The 23,059-nt window shown below is 42.1% G+C and overlaps 1 protein-coding gene across 2 annotated transcripts in view; it reads left to right on the top strand.

Annotated features, from left to right (window-relative positions):
- Positions 1-20,681, top strand: part of LOC142488635 (nucleoside hydrolase-like) — a 51,391-nt gene extending 30,710 nt beyond the window's left edge. For both annotated transcript variants that reach the window (XM_075589066.1, XM_075589065.1), the window contains exons 3-6: positions 14,764-14,943; positions 16,608-16,719; positions 19,170-19,306; positions 20,317-20,681. In XM_075589066.1, coding sequence (XP_075445181.1) covers positions 14,764-14,943; positions 16,608-16,719; positions 19,170-19,306; positions 20,317-20,664 — 777 coding nt within the window. In that variant the 3' untranslated portion in view covers positions 20,665-20,681. The remainder of the gene's footprint in view (positions 1-14,763; positions 14,944-16,607; positions 16,720-19,169; positions 19,307-20,316) is intronic.
- Positions 20,682-23,059: the final 2,378 nt, after the last annotated feature.

Raw genomic sequence — 23,059 nt, 5'->3', positions numbered from 1 at the left:
TGACCTAAAACGGGGCAGAAAGCTGCCTAACATCTTTGGACTATGTCACAGTACCTTCTGGCTCCATTCGACCACGGCTCTCACCTCGATCCTTCCGTACTTCTCCCACCCCTAATCTCGGCAACGACAACGACCATTCTTCTAGAAAAAACAGTACCGGCAAGTATACACGCAATACTCTCCATCTGGCCTGGCCCCATCTAATACCACAACCCGGACACGTCCCTCGCTCTGTCTGTGTATTCATACCTGCCACCTCAGTTCTAGGGACAGGTCTGGTCTGCGGGCTACTCCGGCGTAACATTCAGGTAGGAACAAGCAAAGGATTATGCCAAATGTGAAAGCATAGCAGTGGGAGCAAGGAACAGCTCAACTAGCTGAGAGAAGGGGCGTTACCAAGGCAACTGGCTGAGAATCCACAAGGGAAGAAATATTTGTAGCAAACTTAGACTGAGGAGTGCTGGCAGCCTCAGAACAGGGAAACGTCCAATCTTATTCTAGGACAGTAACCTTTTCTAGACTGATGAGCATTGATAACGGCTTTTTTGAGGTCCTCAGCTTTCTTTTGATCATGGCATGATGTGTTTCCACACACCTGTATGGTGAAGACCAAATTTACAAAGTTTCTCACCCCTGAAGATCTACCTAATTATTTAAATACCTGATTCTAATTATCCCCTTAAATTTAGCTGATTAAACTAAGGATTCACTTACTTTTGCACATACCTCGACACTTAAATACTCATTGTTTGTCTAATTCAAACATCATTTATTTTCAAAAGACACGGAATTGGTAAATATAAACATTATGGGATATTTAAGAAAATACTGGTTTTGATTCAAGAAGATTATCATGGAATTTTCTTAATTATCATTGGGGTTAGCAAACATTTTCTCGCCACTGTGGATGACTAAGATGGATGGATGACAGTTGGGTTAGACTAAACATAGACAAGATTGAGACTATCATTATAGCCCGATGCTAGATCCAAGATAAAAAAACTGAAGGACATGTAAAACATACAAATTCTAAGACCACTCCACAGAACCCACTAAGAGTGAAAAACCTGCGCATCACCATTCACAATAATCCCATAATGGAAGAATAAGTTAAACAAACAAACAAACTTTGTCCTCTATTACCTCTGCTCCATCAGGCGATTTTAAGTTTCTCATTAGGGCAGGTCAACCACATTCTGGTTACCTGTAGACTTGACTATAGCAACTCACTCTATCTTGGCTTGCCAAACAACTAGATCAATCGTTTGCAAGCAATTCAGAATGTTACAGCTAGAATTATCATGAACATGCAAAGGCATGACAACATCTGTGGACACCTAACTTGACTGACTACCAATCTGTTTAAAGTCATCTATGAGCTCACACACGGCCTACCACCAACATACATTTCTGAGCTCATTACCCATATTAGCCAACCAGACAACTCAGATCAACCAACATTGCTCTGCTCTGTATTCCTCAATTTAAATGCACAAGTATTGGAAAAAGAGCATCTTGTCTGAATGTCCTAGTCTTTGGAACAAATTCCCTATCAAAGATCCCAACTTCCAAAGTTTCAATAAATCACTTGGGTAGTCATTGCACTAAAAAAAATGATTAATTGAAGGATTGAGAGTCTCAGCCACATCAGTATAACCTTACCACAATGAGGAATAACAAATTTAATTAACTTACAAGTAGCACTCAAGCAACCAAAAAATACAAAAAATGGTTACCAGTATCTGCATTTATATGTTCATACCAACTATGTATAAAGGAAAATACTATATACATGGATTAAGAGTACACCATGGAGATAAAAAATAGATGGAAGTTTATTACATACTGTGACTGTCAACGTTTTGGTTTTTAAGGACCATCAGAGCTGATATGCTCTGAATCTCTTTATTGAATACCAAATTTGATTCCATTTAGGATCTCTTCAAGTAATTTAAAATACAAGAATGTAACCCTGCAACTGCCCCTTGATGATGTATATTCAGTGCCATAGTTGGTACAATTCTGGTGGCATAATGACATTGCCCCAACATAATGGAATGTTTGTTTGTATCTAGGGGATATATAGAGACATCAATTCTCAGTATGAGAAGGTCGCAATCCTATCAAGGGTCAGATGAGAATCGTGATCGCTACACTAGCAATCATAGGACCCCTGATCTAGAATGTCGTTTGAGCACAAAATATGGGAGCAGATCAACCATAAGTTCCTTTTTGTATACTGAATATGTGTGTAGCACATTTCCCCCCACCCTAAGTGAGATATGTAGCTACTGGTGTACTCTGGTGCTGGTGCATACCTGTTTGGTAGAACAGGAGGCCAGAGAACTCTGCGGTTGTATGGGGAGGCATCAAAATAGGCTCTCAGAGATGGTTCTTCTGTAATCAGTTCAGCAACTCAAGCCCAAGAGAATCCTGGTGAATCCAGGATAAACCTCATAGGCAACTCTTCTTAGTGTTCACACTCCAGACATCACACCAGGGATGATATAACTGGGTTTTATTGAATACAGCATACAGGCTCCATGCCCTGAAGGCAGTACCCCAGGCTTGAGGCCCTGAGCACCCCTCCTCATCATACCTTACCCCATAACAGGGCAAGGCCTCTGCCAACTCCTATTCAGAGAGCTGTACTGCTGCTTCCTCATAGCAGGGAGTGCAGCACAGAACTAACTCCCAAAACCCTTGCTCTAACCTCTAGAGGGAAACCCCCTCCTTCCCAGGGGAGTGGCTTGTAAGCCGCCTCCTATCATCATAGTCCCCTCTTGTAATACCAGGTTAATCCTGAACTTTATTAGTTAACACATACATAACAATACAACCAGGCCTGAACATGATGAAGCATCAGCTGATGCATAACGCATTGTTCCAGCACAGACGTGTACTTTTCTGACCCTCGACGGCTGCTGTAGCCCTCCGAATGAGCTGGGACCAAGCCTTGCATGCTGGACAAGGAAGGGATCCAACTGTGCCACAGGAGTCAGAGCTGTTGCCTTCGCAGTCCAGCCTTTGATGTAAGTGCATTGTTGCACTTGTTTAAGTTAAATAAATACTATTTTTCACAATATACTTTTCCGTGTTTGTTATCTTACTGCACCTGGCACCTCTATAAGGAGAACAACATCCACTCCACCACAGGGGATGCCTGAACGAACGAGGAACAGAGAAACTCTCATTCAAAGATACCTCTCAGGGCACCTGCTCTCATATGTGTGAGTAGCATACATATATAGTTATCCATATCCATCACCCAACAATATTCGGTGTTACGCTGCACCTTGTAGCATGGAACACCATTTGCACATGTATATCTGATGTGCATGTCTGTATACTTTGCCCATATATTTCTTCTTTTATTTCTATATCTTCCATGAACAAATCTGCGCTCCCCGCACTCTACTGCAACATTTCCACGGGATTCTTGGGAAGATTCCCTTTTGGGTCGAGCAGCAGATGACCATTGGATAGTATTGTATTTTATTCATTTTGTTTATGATCGCATGCATTTGATTATTGCTATATATACAATCATTGTTCCAATTTTGTTTATTATGGCACCATCCACAGGAATCCACCCAGAGGTGGCTAGAAACCAGATGGAGAGAAGGGCAGGATCACAGTGGAGAAATCCAGGTGTGGAATAACGCAACAGAATGCATGTTTTTTCCAGCAAGTCACGGCAGAAGCCATCGTAGGATGGGGAGCAATGAGGGAGTACCTGTAAGAGAGGACACACATGGATCAGACTGCACAGATGGGCGGCGGTGTCAGCAGGAGGAAAACAGCATTGATACCATGTGAGAGACAGGAGAACAGCTGGGTAGGAGCTGTGCTGTTGCAGCAGCAGACACTGGAAGTCAGTAGAGACTTTCGGGTCGGACTGTTAGGGGGCACTCCTTCCGGCTGTTCTCCTGTCTTTCACATGGTGCCAATGCTATTCTCCTCCTGCTGCCACCGCCCGCCATGTAAAGCCTATGCTGTCTGATCTGCTGACATGGTGGTCATCGTCTCGCGCCGCCAGCTATCTTCTTCGGTGCCGCTCCGCTCTTCAGTCCTCCTCTTCATTGAGTCCCTTTTCTATTTGGCGAGTAGCATTTTTTATAATTTGTTGAGCCCTGCTAATATGTATAAAGTACCAGGCACACAGACTTCTCTGGTGTCACGGTGTGTTAGAAGTAAATTCCGAGGAGCATCAAATATCTATACTCCCCCTTTGAAGTGCATGTAATATAGAGTACATATAGTGGGGTTATGGCGCCCACATGCCCATGATCTCAAAGTGTGTCAGAATTTGGAAAAATCAACTGAGAACAAGCTCTATGTTCATATTAATAGGAGTCTATAGTGTTTATTATTTTTTAATCCACTACGCCTCTCATTGAAGCAATAGTCTCAGCCTATTCCCCCCCCCCTACCTTCTGGCCTCTCCACCCCATCCATTACCTGAAACATCATCTGACTAGCATTGTGGTCCTTGGATATCAAGTGAGTAATGGGCCACTGGTGCTTCCAGATCCCCCCCAATCCCCTGCATATAGGCGCCTTGTGCATTTCAATCCTGTCCATTACCAGTTGAGTAGTCTCTCCCATGTGCCCAACATATCCGACACAAATATCAAGTTGATACACTATTGTCTCTGCCTTGTTCTTTTTTTGATCCTCCTAGGCTACCTTTACTGGGAGGAGGAACCTCAAATGGATGGATATTAGTGATGTCAGATGTCACATGGCCATATACACGGGGCACCTCTCTGCATCCATGTATCATAACACGGAGTGCAAGCTACAGTATCTGCTGAGAGCCTGATTGTAGGAGCTTCATTTCAATCATTTTTTATTTTAACGGAAGTACCACATTTCTATTTGTCTTTATGGGAACGGGCCTGGAGAAAGGGGATACCCCTGAAATGTTGCCCCCCTTACAGACCTATGGACTATTTTTCTGTCCTTTGCTGCCCTTTTTGTGGTAGGTTTTTTCACACAATTCTTCGTACCATCTTTCTGTGTCAATGGGGTTTATTTTCCCCCCATTGAGTATGTGGTATATGAATATTTCTCATGTTGCTTCGTTCTTCAGATCATGGATTATGTTAACATTTGATACTATCATTATGGAGACCTAGATTTTGTTCATAACATTAAGAGGGCTCTTTATCCACATATACCATATACTGTGTCTGGATACTTGGGGGACACCAATCTTTGACACTGTGTATATCTGTTTTATTTTATTGATCGAGTTTTTTTTGCACACAGTATGTGTTTATTAGTAAATTATATTTATAATACAATTGTTCATTGTAAAATATACTTTTTCTACAAAGAATTCTTTTGCACTGACTTTTTATACCATGAGTGCAGGGAACCCTGTATCTAAAACGTATTTACCGAAACCCCTTATTGCCACAGATATACAGACATAACAGTGATCCTTAATCGTAGGATCATATTCACATTATTTCTGTATTTATTAAACATTACGCACTCGTGTCCCAATGTCTCTCCCAAGTCCATATGTTATGATGAGCCCGTGGGTTGGTGCCAGGACAATGTTGGAGCTCTTGGTAACTGTGGACATAACACGTGGCCAACCTATTCTATTTCCTATAGGAAAGCCTTCAGTACGCTTGTCTGTAACTGGGGCTCCCCTTGTTCATTACTCACGACACAAGTAACCTTCTTAGTTGTTGAACAGTTGGTCCTGCTACAATTCTTAAAAATATTGTAGATACTGCCCCCAAAATATTAACCAATGTGGCAAATAAGTTTGAGTTTATATTCTAATCCTTCAATTTAGTTTTTCATTTGTCAGATATGGTTTGTATTCATGTTTTTACTGTTTCCACCACTAGGTGGAGAAATTGAAGTTTCATATAATTAGCTTGACACTTTTATGGGGTTATATAAAAGATTTGAAAATAAATATACAAAAAAACAAAACAATTACACTGTATAGAATGTACGTAACTGAAGAATTTTTTATGGTGGCGCAGAGGACCTTGAAATTCATCAACCCCCTACAAAATAATGTCATTTATTTAAATTTTTTGTTGCAAAACCCCTTACCGTTTCCTGCATTATAAATGAAGCTGTAACTGATTTCTGCACTGCTTGGTAAACACAATTTGCAAGCCCAGCCAGACCAGCCCCGACCAAAAGGCAGCTGAACCGTGACCCTCAATGCTTGCCTTCTACATTCATCATTGCTTGCCACTTTCTCTCCCCTTATTACACCATATTATGTCCTCTTTTCTCTCTGGCTCCCCTTTCAATATATGGGGAATGTGTGTAAATGTACAGTTAACAATTCATTAACTTCTATTCAAGTGAATGAAATGGGGTGTACAGGCATACCCCGCTTTAACATACGCAATGGGAACGGAGCATGTATGTAAAGTGAAAATGTACTTAAAGTGAAGCACTGCCTTTTTTCCACTTTACAATGCATGTTCTGTACTGCAATCGTCATATACGTGCATAACTGATGTAAATAACACATTTGTAACCAAAATAAATACATTAGGTTTTATTCAAATAAAATGAATGGGAGCAAGCAAGGAGATGAGAGGTGCGCATGCGGGTCAGTACTGTATAGCAGCTCTCTCCTTCTCACAGTCTCTCCCTCCTCGCAGTCTCTCCCTCCTCGCAGTCTCTCCCTCATTCTCGCAGTCTCTCCCTCCTTCTCGCAGTCTCTCCCTCCTTCTCGCAGTCTCTCTCTCCTTACCGCAGTCTTTCTCTTTCCTTCTTGCAGTCTCTCTCACTCACTCAGTCTCTCTCTCACTCATTCTCTCTCTTTTTCTCACTCAGTCTGTCTGTCACTCAGTCAGTAACGCACTCTTTCTCACTCAGTCAGTCACGCACTCTTACTCAGTCAGTCACACACTCAGTCACACACACACGCATTCAGTCACGCACACATGCACACGCACTCAGTCACACACTGTCACTCAGTCACACACTGTCACACACAGTCACACACAGTCACTCAGTCACAGACAGTCACTCAGTCACACTCAGACACACTGTCACTCAGTCACACACAGTCACTCAGTAACACACAGTCACTCAGTCACACACAGTTACTCAGTCACACACACAGTCACTCAGTCACACACAGTCACACACACACACACTGTCACTCAGTCACTCAGTCACACTCAGTCACTCAGTCACACACAGTCACTCAGTCACACACAGTCACTCAGTCACACACAGTCACTCAGTCACACACAGTCACTCAGCCACACACAGTCACTCAGTCACACACAGTCACTCAGTCACACACAGTCACTCAGTCACACAGTCACACACAGTCACTCAGTCACACACTGTCACACACACACACACACACACACACACACACACACACACACACACACACACACACACACACACACACACACACACACACACACACACACACACACACACACACACACACACACACACACACACACACACATTGTCACTCACTCAGTCACACACACTGTCACTCAGACACACACACACACACACACACACACACACACACACACACACACACACACACACACACACACACACACACACACACACACACACACACACACACACACATATTGTCACTCAGTCACACACACACACACACACACACACACACACACACACACACACACACACACACACACACACACACACACACACACACACACACACACACACACACACACACACACACACACACACACACACACACACACACACACACACTGTCACTCAGACACACACACACACACACACACACACACACACACACACACACACACACACACACACACACACACACACACACACACACACACACACACATTGTCACTCACTCAGTCACACACACACACACACACACACACACACACACACACACACACACACACACACACACACACACACACACACACACACACACACACACACACACACACACACACACACACACACACACACACACTGTCACTCAGACACACACACACACACACACACACACACACACACACACACACACACACACACACACACACACACACACACACACACACACACACACACACACACACACACACACACACACACACACATTGTCACTCACTCAGTCACACACACACACACAAAGACACACACACACACACACATATTGTCACTCAGTCACACACACACACACACACACACACACACACACACACACACACACACACACACACACACACACACACACACACACACACACACACACACACACACACACACACACACACACACACACACACACACAGTCACTCAGACACACACACACACACACACACACACACACACACACACACACACACACACACACACACACACACACACACACACACACACACACACACACACACACGGAAAGATTGCAGCAGAAGATCTTCTCCCCCTCACTGTTGCTCGTAGTTCACATCACATGGAAAGTTTCGCAGCAGACAGGAGCGAGCTCTGAGGAGGGAGGAGGGGGGAGGAGGAGGGGGGAAGAGGAGGAGAGCAGAGGAAGCAGAGTAACGGGCTCCGAGGCGTGCGGGCAGAATCACTTGTTTAGCTGCTGATTTATGGAGCATGAGTGCAGGGGGAACGGAGACAGATGGAAGGGCAGAGGGAACAGGGAGATCGAGCGCACCATAATAAAGACAAGTATGAAGGAGGTTGCGGGATTGTTGAGGTGCGCACGCTGCCCCCTGGTGTCCGTACTCGCGAAGCACGGTGCAACTAAAAATAAATATACGTACTTGCGAGTGTACGTAAAGCGGGTGTACGTAAAACGGGGTATGCCTGTATTGATAATAGTCTTAGAGCCTCATGCAGTAAGCGCCGATAAGCCGTTTTTTGCCATTTTTTCGCCAAATTTGCCCTCCCGATTCAGTAAGCGCCGATAAGTGGGAAAAATCGGCAATTTTTGTTGCCGATAAAAACTTATCGGCAACCGGGTACCGTTAAGCCACTTATCGGCACTTTTTGAACTCGGCTGAATTCAGGTAGGCCCGATCAGCTTTTCGCTGCTGATCGGCACTCCAGAATGGAGAGTTTTTCGGCAATCCAGCCCGCCAACTAAAGTTGGCAAGTTGGTGGAGGAGAAGCATCGGCAAGGGCGACACTTAGAAAAAATCAGCCCTTTTTCCTGTCTGTGATTGATGCCGGGGGTCTTTGGAGCTGATACCTGCACCGGAGCCCCCCGGCATGCCCGAGGCAGGAAAAATACATGTACAGCCCACTTCATTACCTTAGCGGCTAACCGCTAAGGTAATGAAGGGGTTAACCCACCGTGCCAGCTTTATTGTGGGTAGCAGGGGTGGGTGAAGGGGGTATTTGGCCCTTGTTGTTTGTTTAGGGCTTGCGGGGGGGGGGGGGGGGGGTTGCGGGTGCACTTAACCCCTTCACGACCGTAGCAGTTAATACCGCTACGGTCATGAAAGGGTTAAGCCCTCCCGCTACCCACCCGCAAGCCCTAAGCAACCACCGTTGTGGCTAATACCCCCTTCACCCAAACCCGCTACCCGCAATAAAAAATAATCACACACACCAGCCCCACACTAAATAAATAAATAAATATATCGACATAAATAAATAAATAAATGAATATAAATAAATAAATAAATAAATATATATATATAACCCCAACAACCCCATACCAACATACACATATATGCACATCAATGATACTATAGGCTGGCGGGGGCCCTCGGGTGTTACCCGCAGGCCTGCAGTACCAATTATGTGCCCCCCCCCCAAATTAATGTCAAAACACATACATACTTCTAAAGAAATAACCCCCCCCCCTTAACACATAAAGTATAGTAATGGCCACAATTACTATTATCCACAAATGGATAATAGTGAATGTGCCCATTTTAAATACATAAACACCAATAAATACATAAAATACATATAGTACTCACCCATGTCCGGCTGCCACGATGAAAGCCATCCTCATCTTCATCCTGGCCATGCCCCATCCACTGCAGCAAAACAGACACAAGAATGAAAACATCCAATGTAATGTCCCCTAACCCCTTAATCACCATAGCGGTTATTAACCGCTACAGTCATTAAGGGGTTAACCCACCCTCACCCACCACTTGGGACACCTACATACCCTCCCCCACTAACCCCCCACCCCGTGAGGCCTAACCACGCTCACCCACTACCCACAAGGGAGGCCTACCCACATACCATTGGGGCCAATACCCCCTCCCCCCACCCCAGTACCCACAATAAAAACAATCCACAGCCCCACAATAAACATTATTCTATTTATTAAATACATTACCCACCCCCTGTGCCCCCCCCCATAAATACATGATTTATCCTTTTACATACAGGGTTCATAAACCAGCCCCACGCGAGTCCCGGCGGGCTGGCAGGGCACCTGCTAGACCTACAGGGTACCAGCAACTTGTTTCACACAGGTTCTGGAGGCCTGTTGGTGGGTCCCACCAAGCGCCATGGCCCTCAGGTGGTCTCCTTGGGGCACCGTGGGCCACAATTGGGTCCCCACGGTAGGCCCGCGGATGTCTGGGAGCCCCGGGTCAGACCCACAGGTGTCTGCGGGGCCTCGGGTGGTTCCCACGGGGGTCTGGGAAACTCACGAGTGCACACTATGGGTCCGCGGTGCCCCCACGGATGTGGGACCACCGCTTCATCCCCGCAGACTACGGGTCCGCGGTGCCCCCACAGATGTGAGGCCACTGCTTCATCCCCGCAGGTGTCACCCGTGGAACCACCATACCCGTGAGATACCCGAGGAGACCGCAGGTGGTCTCCAGAGGTCTCACGCAGAACCAAGAAACCAACCGTGAATGTAAAAAAAATAAACCTGGCCTATACATTCAATACATACATCCCCCCCCAACACCAAAAGTACAATAATGTGCAAAATAACTATTATCCAGATACGGATAATAGATTATTTGCCCATTATCAAACACATTAACTAGCATATTAAAATAAATAAAGTACTACTGACCTCATCAATAAGAAGCCCCGTCGCCAGCAACATCCTTGTCTTTCGTTGCCCACCAAATACATAGCCAATACAAAGCCAATACATTGCAATTACATTCAGATATCAATTAACCTCTTAAACACCTTATCGGATAATACTGCAAAGGTAATTAAGGGGTTAAGCCACACTGGCCCGATACCCACCCTTCACCCATTCATTTGTACAGTGGCTTCATCATGCAACTATATATATATATATATATATATATATATATATATATATATATATATATATATATATATATATATATATTTTAGAGAAAAAAAGAGAAAAAGCGCCCGATCCTTGTGTAAAATCTGATGAACAATTTAATAAATCACGGACAAGACAATTGCACACTTACAATTTGTCTGATAAAATAAGGCATATTATGGGACCAGCCCATGCACCAACTGAAGACTCCACGGTCACCTCCGCTCTACGATATCCAGGATGGTTTTGAATCCAGTATCTGCCACACGTTACCAGTACTGCAGCAATTTGGGTGTGGTGTGAAAAGGGCGCTGTCTTTAATATTGTTCATATATATATATATATATATATATATATATATATATATATATATATATATATATATATAGACACACACATGATGAACCAATATACAAATAAATGTAGAAGGGTTATCAAAAACATGCCGTACAACAAATAACACTTCTCCATACAGACACACTACAGTAAAATCCATTACCTTTAATAATCCAATCTGATCTTCTTCCAATCAAAATCCTCAAATGGCAATCAAAAACCTCAAATGACAATAAAACATTGCATTTACATTGTATATATGATGCATACAATCTATGCACCATATACATTCTGCAAATGAATGTTAACAATAACATATTCAAAACAAAATACCAATACATCCAAACAAGTATACTATTTAAACCAATCCAGTCAACATAAATCAATTAGCATTCATTAATTACATCCCTAAAGCATTTACATTCCATCCCTAACAATTAAACAATTAACTAATTCAAGCGTTGAACAGAACAAGTTATCCTGTGAAAAAATATAAGTCCCAACAAGAATACAATATACAAAAGCAAGCCTCACCCTGACCTAAAGTACATCATACAATAGCAACAATTACATCTATCTAATTTTACGATACATTATACACACATTTATGCATAGCAGCATAGCCAAATAAATTTAAAACACAGCAAATCAAGCTTTTAAAACAACATCATTTCTTACCCTGTATGTATATATCGATCTAGACATACATACATACATACATACAGTGGCAAGAAATGATATACCAAAAATAAATAAATACACATGTTAAAAAAGCTTTTAAAAAAATGAACAAGTTCATTAAAATACATTTCTTTAGTTCACTTACCATTACTTGACCCACTCACCAACTCCCGTTGAACAGCTTACTCTCAAACCAATCCACCAGGCACAGGAACCCATAAAATAACAAACCATAAAATAATAAACATTAAAATAAAAATCCAAAACAATCCACTGGTCTTCTATTTGTAATCCATCTTCATCTGTATTCTTCTTTCTTCTCTCTGCGGCTCTCTTCCGGGGTCTTCATGTCTTCTACGGCCACGCCCTGGATTTCTTCTTCTGTAGGAGGTCCTTCCTCCTCGGCGTCTTGCTTCAAAATGAGACGACATAGGCTTTTAAAGGCCTATGACGTCATATTTTCGACACGGTTCCCATGGCCCTGATTGGGCCGTAAAAACCATGTGTTTTGGCCGAGAAAAAAAAAATGATGACGTCACTTAAAGGCAATGAAAGCCCCTGCTTCCCGAGTTATAGGCCCCGGTTTGGGGCATCGGTTACAGTGTCGCTGCCATATTTATAGCGGACACAGCGCGAATGGGACGCTATAAAGATGGCGGCGACACTGCCACCCGATGACACATACTGGGGCCTGTAACTCGGGAAGCAGGGGTCCCTGGTCCACAAAGCAAAGCAGTTCAGCTCAGGGGACCCCCTGCTCACAGTACACTATTATTAAAAATACATTCATGCTGCTTCGTTACCGTAGCACATAGCCGCAAAGGTAAGGAACGAGTGTTTATTGATATATGTGTTTTACTCATAGTGTAGATGTGCAGAGGGTCTCTGGAGCTGAACCACTTTGGTTTTAGGTCCGGGGACCCCCTGCTTCCCGAGATACAGGCCACTTTATAGGGTGCCGGTATCCCTCTGCTTTGTTTACATTCCGCGGTCACGTGATCGGGACCTTTAAATGCAGAGGGATTCCGACACCTCATAAAGGGGCCTGTTTCACGGGAAGCAGGGGGTCCCTGGACCTGAAACCAATGCGGTTCAGCTCCGGAGACCACTTGCACATGTACACTAGGAGTCAAAGTTGTTAATAAATAATTTTTATTTTGCCGATGTTTGCGCTGAGAGAGCGGCTGGTCTCTCTCTGCTGCAAACACTTATCGGCAGAAACGGCCTATCGGCAGGTTATCGGGAGCCAGGCTGTTTCGGCACAGGCTCATCGGCAGTTTTGCTTTCGCAGTGATTCGGCAGGGATCGGCATGGATTCGGCCCTTACTGAATACTGCGAGGGCAAATCGCCAAAATAAGGCCTATCGGCAACCCTTTGCGATTGCACTTTTTCGGCGCTTACTGCATAGAGCCCTTAGTCCCATTCTCACTATATTGAATAAAGGGTTTTGTCTTCACATTGTCCTTTTTCTTTCTTCTCGTATCATCCTTTCTGTTTCTCCTATTCCTGTTAATTCAAATTTTGCTCTTGTGTTGCTTATACAACAGATGGCAACATAGGATAAGCTTCTCTCCTTCAGTTTGAGTAAACACCAGGTATGAACAATGATCAGGTAAATGTATTACTGTCAAAGATAATACATCTTTAGTTGTGATTTATTTCCTCATTACACTAACGTTTTGGTCCAACAGTACGAACTTTCCTCAAGTGAGCACTGCATTATACTTTTGTGGGAGTAGGAGTAGCTCTTTTAAAAGTATTTTGGTTAATGCTGGAGAATATTGGGGCTTCTGACCTGAAATTTGGTTCTATGGTGTAATGTAAAAAAATAATTACCTGTTGAAAAATGGTGTTGGTGTTAACTTTGAACGAACAAAACTATTGTACTTATCCCTTAGTATGAACTTTATTAATAAAGTCATAACCCCTCTCAAAGGGTTTCACAGGTGCCAAATGTTTTGATTGTCTTTCTGTGTTACATTACCTCATTTTTGTCTAGACTGTTCTCATTAAATAACTACCTGGAACCCTGGTTATACATTTCATGAGCAAAACTTGTAAAAAAAAATATGATCTTTGGAAAGATGAAAGTGTACTCTTGTCAAGTCGAGAAATAACTAGACTAGGTGGCACTGTGTCTCTGCTCTTAAAATAGTTACATTTCTACAGTAGAAGCCGTGTTGGTCCTGGAGAAGTGTAGACTGGTTATATGTTGAGATACCTTTTAGGGGACCAACATGGGAGCATGGAACCTCATACATGAAATGACACTTAAAGAAGAGACTTTTGAGTTAAAAAAAAAGTATAATGTACTATTCAGTAGACTTGAGGAAGACCCGCACCTGTCAAGTTTCTAAAGCTGTGTACAAAATAACATCCAATATCAAGTCTGATCTTAATCCAGCTATTTACAGTGAATCTACATTTGTTTTTAAACCGGTTTCATAATTAATTAACCTCCCTTGCATTTTAGATTCCTGTGTATCGAGGCGCTTCCACATCAATACTTGGAGATCGTAGAAATGCATCATATTTCCATGGAGTAGATGGTCTGGGGGATGTTCCAGATCTAGATGCTCCAGGAGTGGAATGTATTCAAAAAGAACATGCAGTAGATGCCATGAGGAGATTGGCATGTCAGTATCCTAGCCAGGTAACATTTAACTTAGTGTGGGGATAATAGCCCCTGCATTTTAGAAAACATGTGATGCAGTGCTGTATGTAAGCTTTAAATGTATTCAAAAACAAGAAATCTAGGGTGTAATATCAGTATCTTATAAGAGCTCTGTTTATTCGTAATATTGATTGTGTACATACAGATTTAGAGCAAAAGAAGACTGAGCCCGCTCTACCTATTATGACCAAAGGTCAGAAATACAGACAGCTGCAAAAAGGGCAAATGACTGAACAATGGGAGAAAGAAAAAACACCAGATGGAGCAAAGGCACTACCATCTGGATAAGTCCATATACTGCACCGACACACTTTATTCGAGCAAATACCCGGTATGTACCTGGCAGATACCTGGAATGCGCCACTCCTCACCTCTGACAAGCCCCGTTGCGTTTGCCTTCCCAGCCTGGGTTCATGCCTGGCTGACGGGCGGCTGATCTGTTAAATGATAATGATTAGGATTTAATAGGCTGCAATGCTTCGCGTGTCTACCAGATGGCATAAATTCATGAATTGTAATGCAGTATATATATATATACTGTGCAGTATTGCAGCCAGCGGGAATAAAATGCTTCAATCCCTGCTTGGAAAATAACTCAATGCACTCGGGCAGAAAACAGTCACAAACCTCAATACACCCGGGTATACCCGAATTCGTGGGACTAGCCAAGCTCGAATAAAGTGTGTCGCCAGTGTAAATGCACTCTGTGTCTGTGGGGAGATAGTACCTAACTGAGTAGCCAATGTGCAGTATGAAGCAAAGTACTGGTCCTACAGTATATGTATTGGAAACTGATTAACTTAAAATCCATTTATTGGTATAAGTTAAAATGAATTGGAACCAGATAGTTACAGTAGAAGTTTAGTTACAAATTATAGCACGTCGAGCATTAGTCCACTTAGGGGCTAAAATATTCAGAGCGTTGTAAGTTGATGAAACAGCACAACCAGTATTTGTGCGTACTGCTTTGTCCTTATATGGACAGAGAAGAACAATTACAGATAAGTAACTGGTTATACAGCACGACGGACTGGGATAAAATAGAAACACAAGTCAGATAAACCCAGTCAATCCTTTACTGACAAGCACTTCTGATGTAGTCCCGACGTCAACGGATAGCATCCATACAAATGACAGCTAGATATCTGCTGTACAGTAGTACTGCTGTTAATGTACAGTGTATCTAAATAGTTAAAACAACTTTTATTTTCTAGATTTATATTGTATACTGTACATATACTGTATGTCAATTAGACATTTTTATATATTTAAATGCCTTTGGAACTTTACATTACAGTATGTATAGTGCTATTGTAAGTGTATGTAAACAGTAAACTGTGATTTGTTATATTGTGGGCTAAATAGTCATACCATAGGCATTACACTTGAAAATTATGTTGCCATCAATCTGATTTTGTTGTTGTTGTTGTGAATTTGGTAGTGATTTGGAAGACTGGTGGCTCTGGGGTGCCACCAGTCTTCCTGCACTCAAATGGTTAAATGAGATAGTGCAAGCTGACAGGACTGTTAGACAGAGATCAATAACTCTGTATTTCTAAATGTGTTAATTTTAGTATAATTTTAATCAATTGAGAACGAAGTATTAAGTGGGGTAAAAACAAACCGGTCGTCTTACCTTCTAGATATCTTTGGTAGCTACAGGCCCACTGACCAACTTGGCTATGGCTGTAAGAATGGATCCAACTTTCCCTGAGAAACTTCGGTGCTTGTACATAATGGGAGGAAATATGGAATGTATGTATTGTATATTTCTACAGTATGTGTACTGTATGTTTTGTTATGAAACCATTATGCAGTGTCTGTCTACCGTACCTGTGTAGCCAGCAAACCTGAAACCAAATTATCAAGGGAATCCTGATGTCTATTGTGCTGTAAAATGAACACTTCCAGAGATATTTTGAACATGTCTCAAATAATGACCAATGTATTTTTCATCCACTTTGATCATCTGTGTACGTTTGTGATTTGTAGAGTGACTACAGCTGTGAGGAGATAATTTACATAAATTATAATAACATGTATCAGTATATATTTCGTAGTACAATTACTAAGAAACGACATCATATATAAGACTACAGGATAGTCACTCCACGCTGGTGCTGTTTGAATGGAAAATGAGCCCTCTTGCTGCCGTCTGCCTAAGGGACTCCACACCCCCTAAAAGCGTGAGCTCCTGGATGGGAGCTCACAGACAAGAGAAAACAACAGGCAGAATGGCACATTGAGTATTATTATACTCAGGATATTGTTATTGTATCATGACAGGGTTAAATTATTTAGGCACATTGAGTGTTATTATACTCAGGATATTGTTATTGTATCATGACAGGGTTAAATTATTTAGGCACATTGAGTGTTATTATACTCAGGATATTGTTATTGTATCATGACAGGGTTAAATTATTTAGGCACATTGAGTGTTATTATACTCAGGATATTGTTATTGTATCATGACAGGGTTAAATTATTTAGGCACATTGAGTATTATTATACTCAGGATATTGTTATTGTATCATGACAGGGTTAAATTATTTAGGCACATTGAGTATTATTATACTCAGGATATTGTTATTGTATCATGACAGGGTTAAATTATTTACTTGATCCTGTGTCTAAAGTCTGCCTTTGGCAGCTCCATGGTCATACTAACTTTCTGCAGCTGGTAGTGTATTTGGACAGTGCACGCCTTCCATTCTGGCGTCTATTGGCTGCAGTTTGTTATTTAATTCCATGGGCAGAGCTATCACATGACCTCCTGACGAAGCACTATGTGCGAAACGCGTAGAGGTCACGTGAAGCTGCCCCTGTTGAGTTTGCTCCGGTGGAGGCTGTGTTGGAGAACGTGGGTTCCCTGCTGTTTGGTACGTAATTATATTGGGTCCGGACCCTTTTTGTATGATCAGCAGTTAATTCCCCTCTTCCTTGCGCATTGTTTTTAGCGTTTAAATTATCGTGTACTTTTTTAATTCAGTTTTTACCCCCTGGGGTTATTAAAGTTTGTGCCTCTCAATGCGCCATTCTGCCGATTGTTTTCTCTTATCATATATAAGACACCTATTAAGCCATAACTTTGATACATGCCAAAATAATTTTGTCCTTGGGCAGGTAGATAAACTTTTTGGGAGCCTATTAAATCGTTCACATAAAAATCTTTCACGGCTTAATTTGTTTTGTAGCCCTGAGCACGCCCCAAATGCTTAAATACTAGCTGGGAGTTGCTAAGCAACAAGATTCCAACTGGTACAACTATACAACATAATGCACACCCTTTTATTTGTACTATTATTTTTGTTTCTCATGCGACAAAGGGTTTCTAAAATAATTTGGGGTCAATTTATCTCGCATCCTCTCTAAATGTTATTGTTTTCTACCAAATGCAGCATAAAAAGAACATACAAAAATGAGTATACAGTAAATGGTCACAGTGCCCTAAAATGTACCATGTTTGGAATAGGGTCTTTAGATCTATACATTCCCTTACTGAGATCACTCTGACTCGAGCCCCTTTAAGACTAGTTCTAGGTAAAATATCTTCAACCTCAGATAAAGCAACGAACCAGCTTATATCTCATATTATTGGCCACACAGATGTGTGACTGCCAGGTTTTGAAAACTTTCACTAATGTTAAAAACAGATTTTCTTTGTATTGGAGATGTAGAGACTGGTTATGTGAATGACAATGTCTACGTTGTATAGAACATGGGAACCTTTGTTGATCTGAAATTAGAAATAGACAATACCATGCTAGCATATACAGTATGAATGAATAGTACTGTTCAAAATCTTCCAGGCAGTAACTATGTAACAATGGATACAGTATGTACACCTTACATGAATGTAATAACCACGGTGTCCATCGTCCCTCCCCTTATCCCTCTCCCTTTACTCTTTTTTTGCATTCACCCCTTTCTCTTCTCGCACTTACTCATGAATATAAACTGTGTGTATGCTACTTGTTTCTTGTACTGTGCAAGTACAAAACTTTAAACCAAAAAACGTGATCAAAACCCCCCGAAGGTTTCACAGTAAAATTGCATGAATGTGGCAGATTACCAAAACTTTCCGGTTAACATTGTATGTTCTATCTGTCCATATGGTAAATGTCTAAAAAAAAAAAACCTTATATTATTCATTGCCATATTGTCTTTGACATTACATTAATTTAGCCCATTTTGTTTTCTAGCAAGAGGAAACACCACAGCTTGTGGGGAGTTTAACTTCCTAGCAGATCCAGAAGCCGCCTACATTGTTCTGAATGACTTTCATTGTAAAACCTACATTGCAACTTGGGAGCATTCATGCCGCCACAAACTCTCATGGGTATGTATAGGCGTTTTACAGTACGTTCTGAGAACATTCATTATGAATTATAACTTCCTTGTAACACTTTAACTTTTAATGTGCATGCACATGTACACTGTCTCTGCATTAACATTTCTGTACAAAATTCTAAACTGCTACTTTACACGTACAATAAGACCCAGCTCATCACACTTTAAAGGAAACATTTCTTGCACATTTTAATCTTTTAGGATTTACAACTTCAGAAAGCATATAACAAGTAAATGCCTTGCGCTTTTCTGCATGAAGTAAAAATAAGATATATAGTTTTGGTTGGTGTACTCCCAACATTACCAGGAGGGACAGAGGTGAAGGCATGTGTAAAAATATCAATACAGGTAGGGCCGCCGACAGCTTTCCAAGGCCCCAGAGCTAGTTTCCACTACCCCCCCCACCCCATCAACAGCCATGCGAGGCCAACCCTCTTTCAGACTTTCTCACTATCTCGCTCACTCTCCTCTCACTCTCCCCCTCTCTTGATTACTCACCCCATCTCACACACTTCCTCTCACTCCCCTCTCTCCATCACTCCTTCTTTCCCTCACTCCTCCTCTCCTCTCCTCCCTTCTCTCCCTCCCTCCTCTTCCTTCTTGCTCTCTCACTGCCCCCTTCTCTTTCTTACTGCCCCCTTCTCTCTCTTAAACCCTTTGCAGTACTGGCACACACTCACAATTCTCCCCCCTCCCCCTCTACTCCTCCCCCACACACACAATTCCCCCCCCCCCCACACACAAACACAAAACCCACACAATTACACTACACCACCCAAACCACAGTAACACCATCACAATACCCACACCATACGCCCAATACCACTACCCACACAATATCCCCCAACCCATACCAGCATACCCACATAATACACCCCCACACCCACAGTTTATTTGGTAGAGTGTATAAAAAGTGACTCATACACAATGTATCTGTGTGACAAATATACCCAGCGGTGATGCAATTAAATGACACCCCATGTGACTTTGTACATCCAGGAATGGTATGATCAGTGGCTTAATGTGGGGACAAAGAAAGCAAACTTCATGAAGGAGATTTACGCTCACAGCTTGCAGTACTCTAGAAGTGAGAAGGAGTTGAAGGTCTTGGTGGGTGGACCCGGATTCGTCTCCTGTGACTCTTACGCTATGGCCGCTGCCATTGATGAGACCACTGTTACAGATGTCATTGAGTGTGCAGTAACTGTGGAGATCAGTGGCAAGTTCACTCGGGGGATGATGGTGTTGGATATCATTGATGAACTGAAAAAGAAAAATAAGGCTTTTGTCATGAGTGGATGTGATATGGAAAAGTTTAAGGCTCTTATGGAATCTTCTGTCAAATAAAGTGTCTTTTACTGTTATTTCTTAGTAAAAAAAAAAACAATAATCATTGGCCAATCAAACATACAGTATTTTGCTGTAAGAGATAATAATTGTAATACTAGTTTACTATTATTCAGCACCATTTCTGTATAGTTTTGATGTACTGTATTTACTATAAAAAAAGAAGCAAAAAAGAAATGTATTGCATTGTATTTTTAAAAAGAATTCTGATAATATATTGTTGTTAGTTATTATACATAGTCCACAACAGCTATATCATGTACATTAACAGTAGTATGGTATTTCATATTTAGTATCAAACTGGTTACAACATGGTCCATATTACTTACAGTAAGTAATCATTGAATGATTTGGAATCTATTGTTTTTTAGTTGATGAAATGTGTAGAATCCAACACACATGGGCAATTCACTAGAACTAAAGGTTACGTCAAACAAAGTGAATAACTCGTATGAAATAGGTCAGCGGATACTAAAATTGGCTAGGAAGGCGCTGGTAACGGTTTAGGACATTTGGTTGTGACCGTTTCACCATGACCAAATGGCTGCCGGTGCTTTGCCGTGTCTCACTCTGCTGCCAGAAGCTGCTGCCGCTGGTCACATTTCCGCCTGCCACTAAGGTAAGTAAACCCACCTACCCTAAGCCCTTACCCTAAAATCTGCCAACCTTAAGTCCTTATGATAAAACCTCCTAGCCTAATTGCTAAAACACTTGAATCAATTCCTACCCTAACCGCTAAAACCATTAAATTAACTCCCTACCCTAACCAGTAATAAAACTTACCTTAGAAGCGGCTGGCGGCGGCAGCGAATTGTTTGTGGCAGAGGGTTCATCTGCGGCAAAGCATCAGTGGCCATCTGGTCGCGATTGTTGTCCCATTCGGGTTGGTACAACAAAGATAAATGTTGCACACCAGCAGTAAAAATATATAACATCTACTTCTACCGGCACTCTAATCAGTATAGGAGGACCTGCTGCGTTCCGAACAAGAGGAAGAGTAGAGGCTCCACAAACGTTGAAAAATTCAAATATTTATTTAGCCAGAATGTTCCAACATTTCGGCTGTTCAGGCAGCCTTTGTCAAGGAGTTGCATACATTGACAAAAGATGCTTAGATAGCCAGAATGTTCCAACATTTCAGCCAACTAAATATTTACCTTTTTTCAAAATCTGTGGAGCCTCTACTCTTCCTTTTGTTCCATTCAAGCTGGTAACACTATTCTACTATCAGCTATGTTTTCAGACGACAACAGAGAGCATACTGTATATGCATCTACTGTAATGAAACACGGCTGATGAAAAGAGCTATTAAACACAGCATCACACCAAGATCCAAGACAGTATGTATTTATTGAGATCTTGTAAAACCGATAACTTTGATTGTGGCAATGGCATTAGGTTAAGTTAATGTGTAGCAGTAGATGTGGCCTAGGACATTTGGTTGTGGCTTTTCCGCACAACCAAATGACCACCGGTGATTGGCAGCCAGTCACCTCACCCCCAGGACCATTAGGCGCCGGCTGCTTCGAAGCAAAGTTAAGTCCCTAACCTTAACCGAAATCCTCCAAATGTTAACCCCCAATACGAATACTACCCCGTACTCTAACCGATAAAACTCCTCAAACTGACCTTATTGTAAAAGCATTCAATCGTGGAGGTCCCAATGGTTACTCTGCCGTGGCGGAGGATCTTTGCGGTCGAACCCTGGTGGTAATTTGGTCACAGTGAAATGGCACACCAAATGTACCATTCCAGAGTAGACGTTGCTAAAGTACATTTCAGTAAAGCTACTCCACACTATCTTCCTCCACAACATACTAACAATCAACAAACCCATAATATACAGTAAACACACAACACTGAGCTGGAAGTTAAATGGCCGCAGTTCTTATGAAACCATAAATTGAAATACACAAACTGTTTTTGACTCGCTTTTTCTTGTATTGTACCCATCCATGTTAACAGGCCAGTGGCGCACTATCATGGTCCTATCAACACAGTCACATCCACCACTCTGCTGCTTTCTAAATAACCATATCCAACTGATGGAGAACCATGTACCACCCTGTACAGTGGATACATATCCCACTCACCTACTGCCTAGCATTGACCGCACAATGTACCAATAATCACTCAGGGAGGATTTTATCCCAAAACCTGAACCAAATTGCCACTAGAACTGGGGCAATTCAATCCCCTTTAAATAGCTCCTGTGCACCCAACATCACCAGCACCTTTTCCAACGCGTCTTATAGCATCACACTGAACACAACCCAAAATCTGAAAGATGCTCTTTATGTATCCTATAGAGGCTCACATTGCTTGCATCGAAATATGTATGGCAAATGACCCGACCCCCCACTTAACAAATGTAACCACCTCTTTATTAATTTTA

This window comes from Ascaphus truei, chromosome 2, assembly GCF_040206685.1.
Source record: "Ascaphus truei isolate aAscTru1 chromosome 2, aAscTru1.hap1, whole genome shotgun sequence".
Classification (NCBI taxonomy): domain Eukaryota; kingdom Metazoa; phylum Chordata; class Amphibia; order Anura; family Ascaphidae; genus Ascaphus; species Ascaphus truei.
Note: the sequence above shows the minus strand (reverse complement) of the source record. Positions and strands in the feature narration are given on the sequence as shown.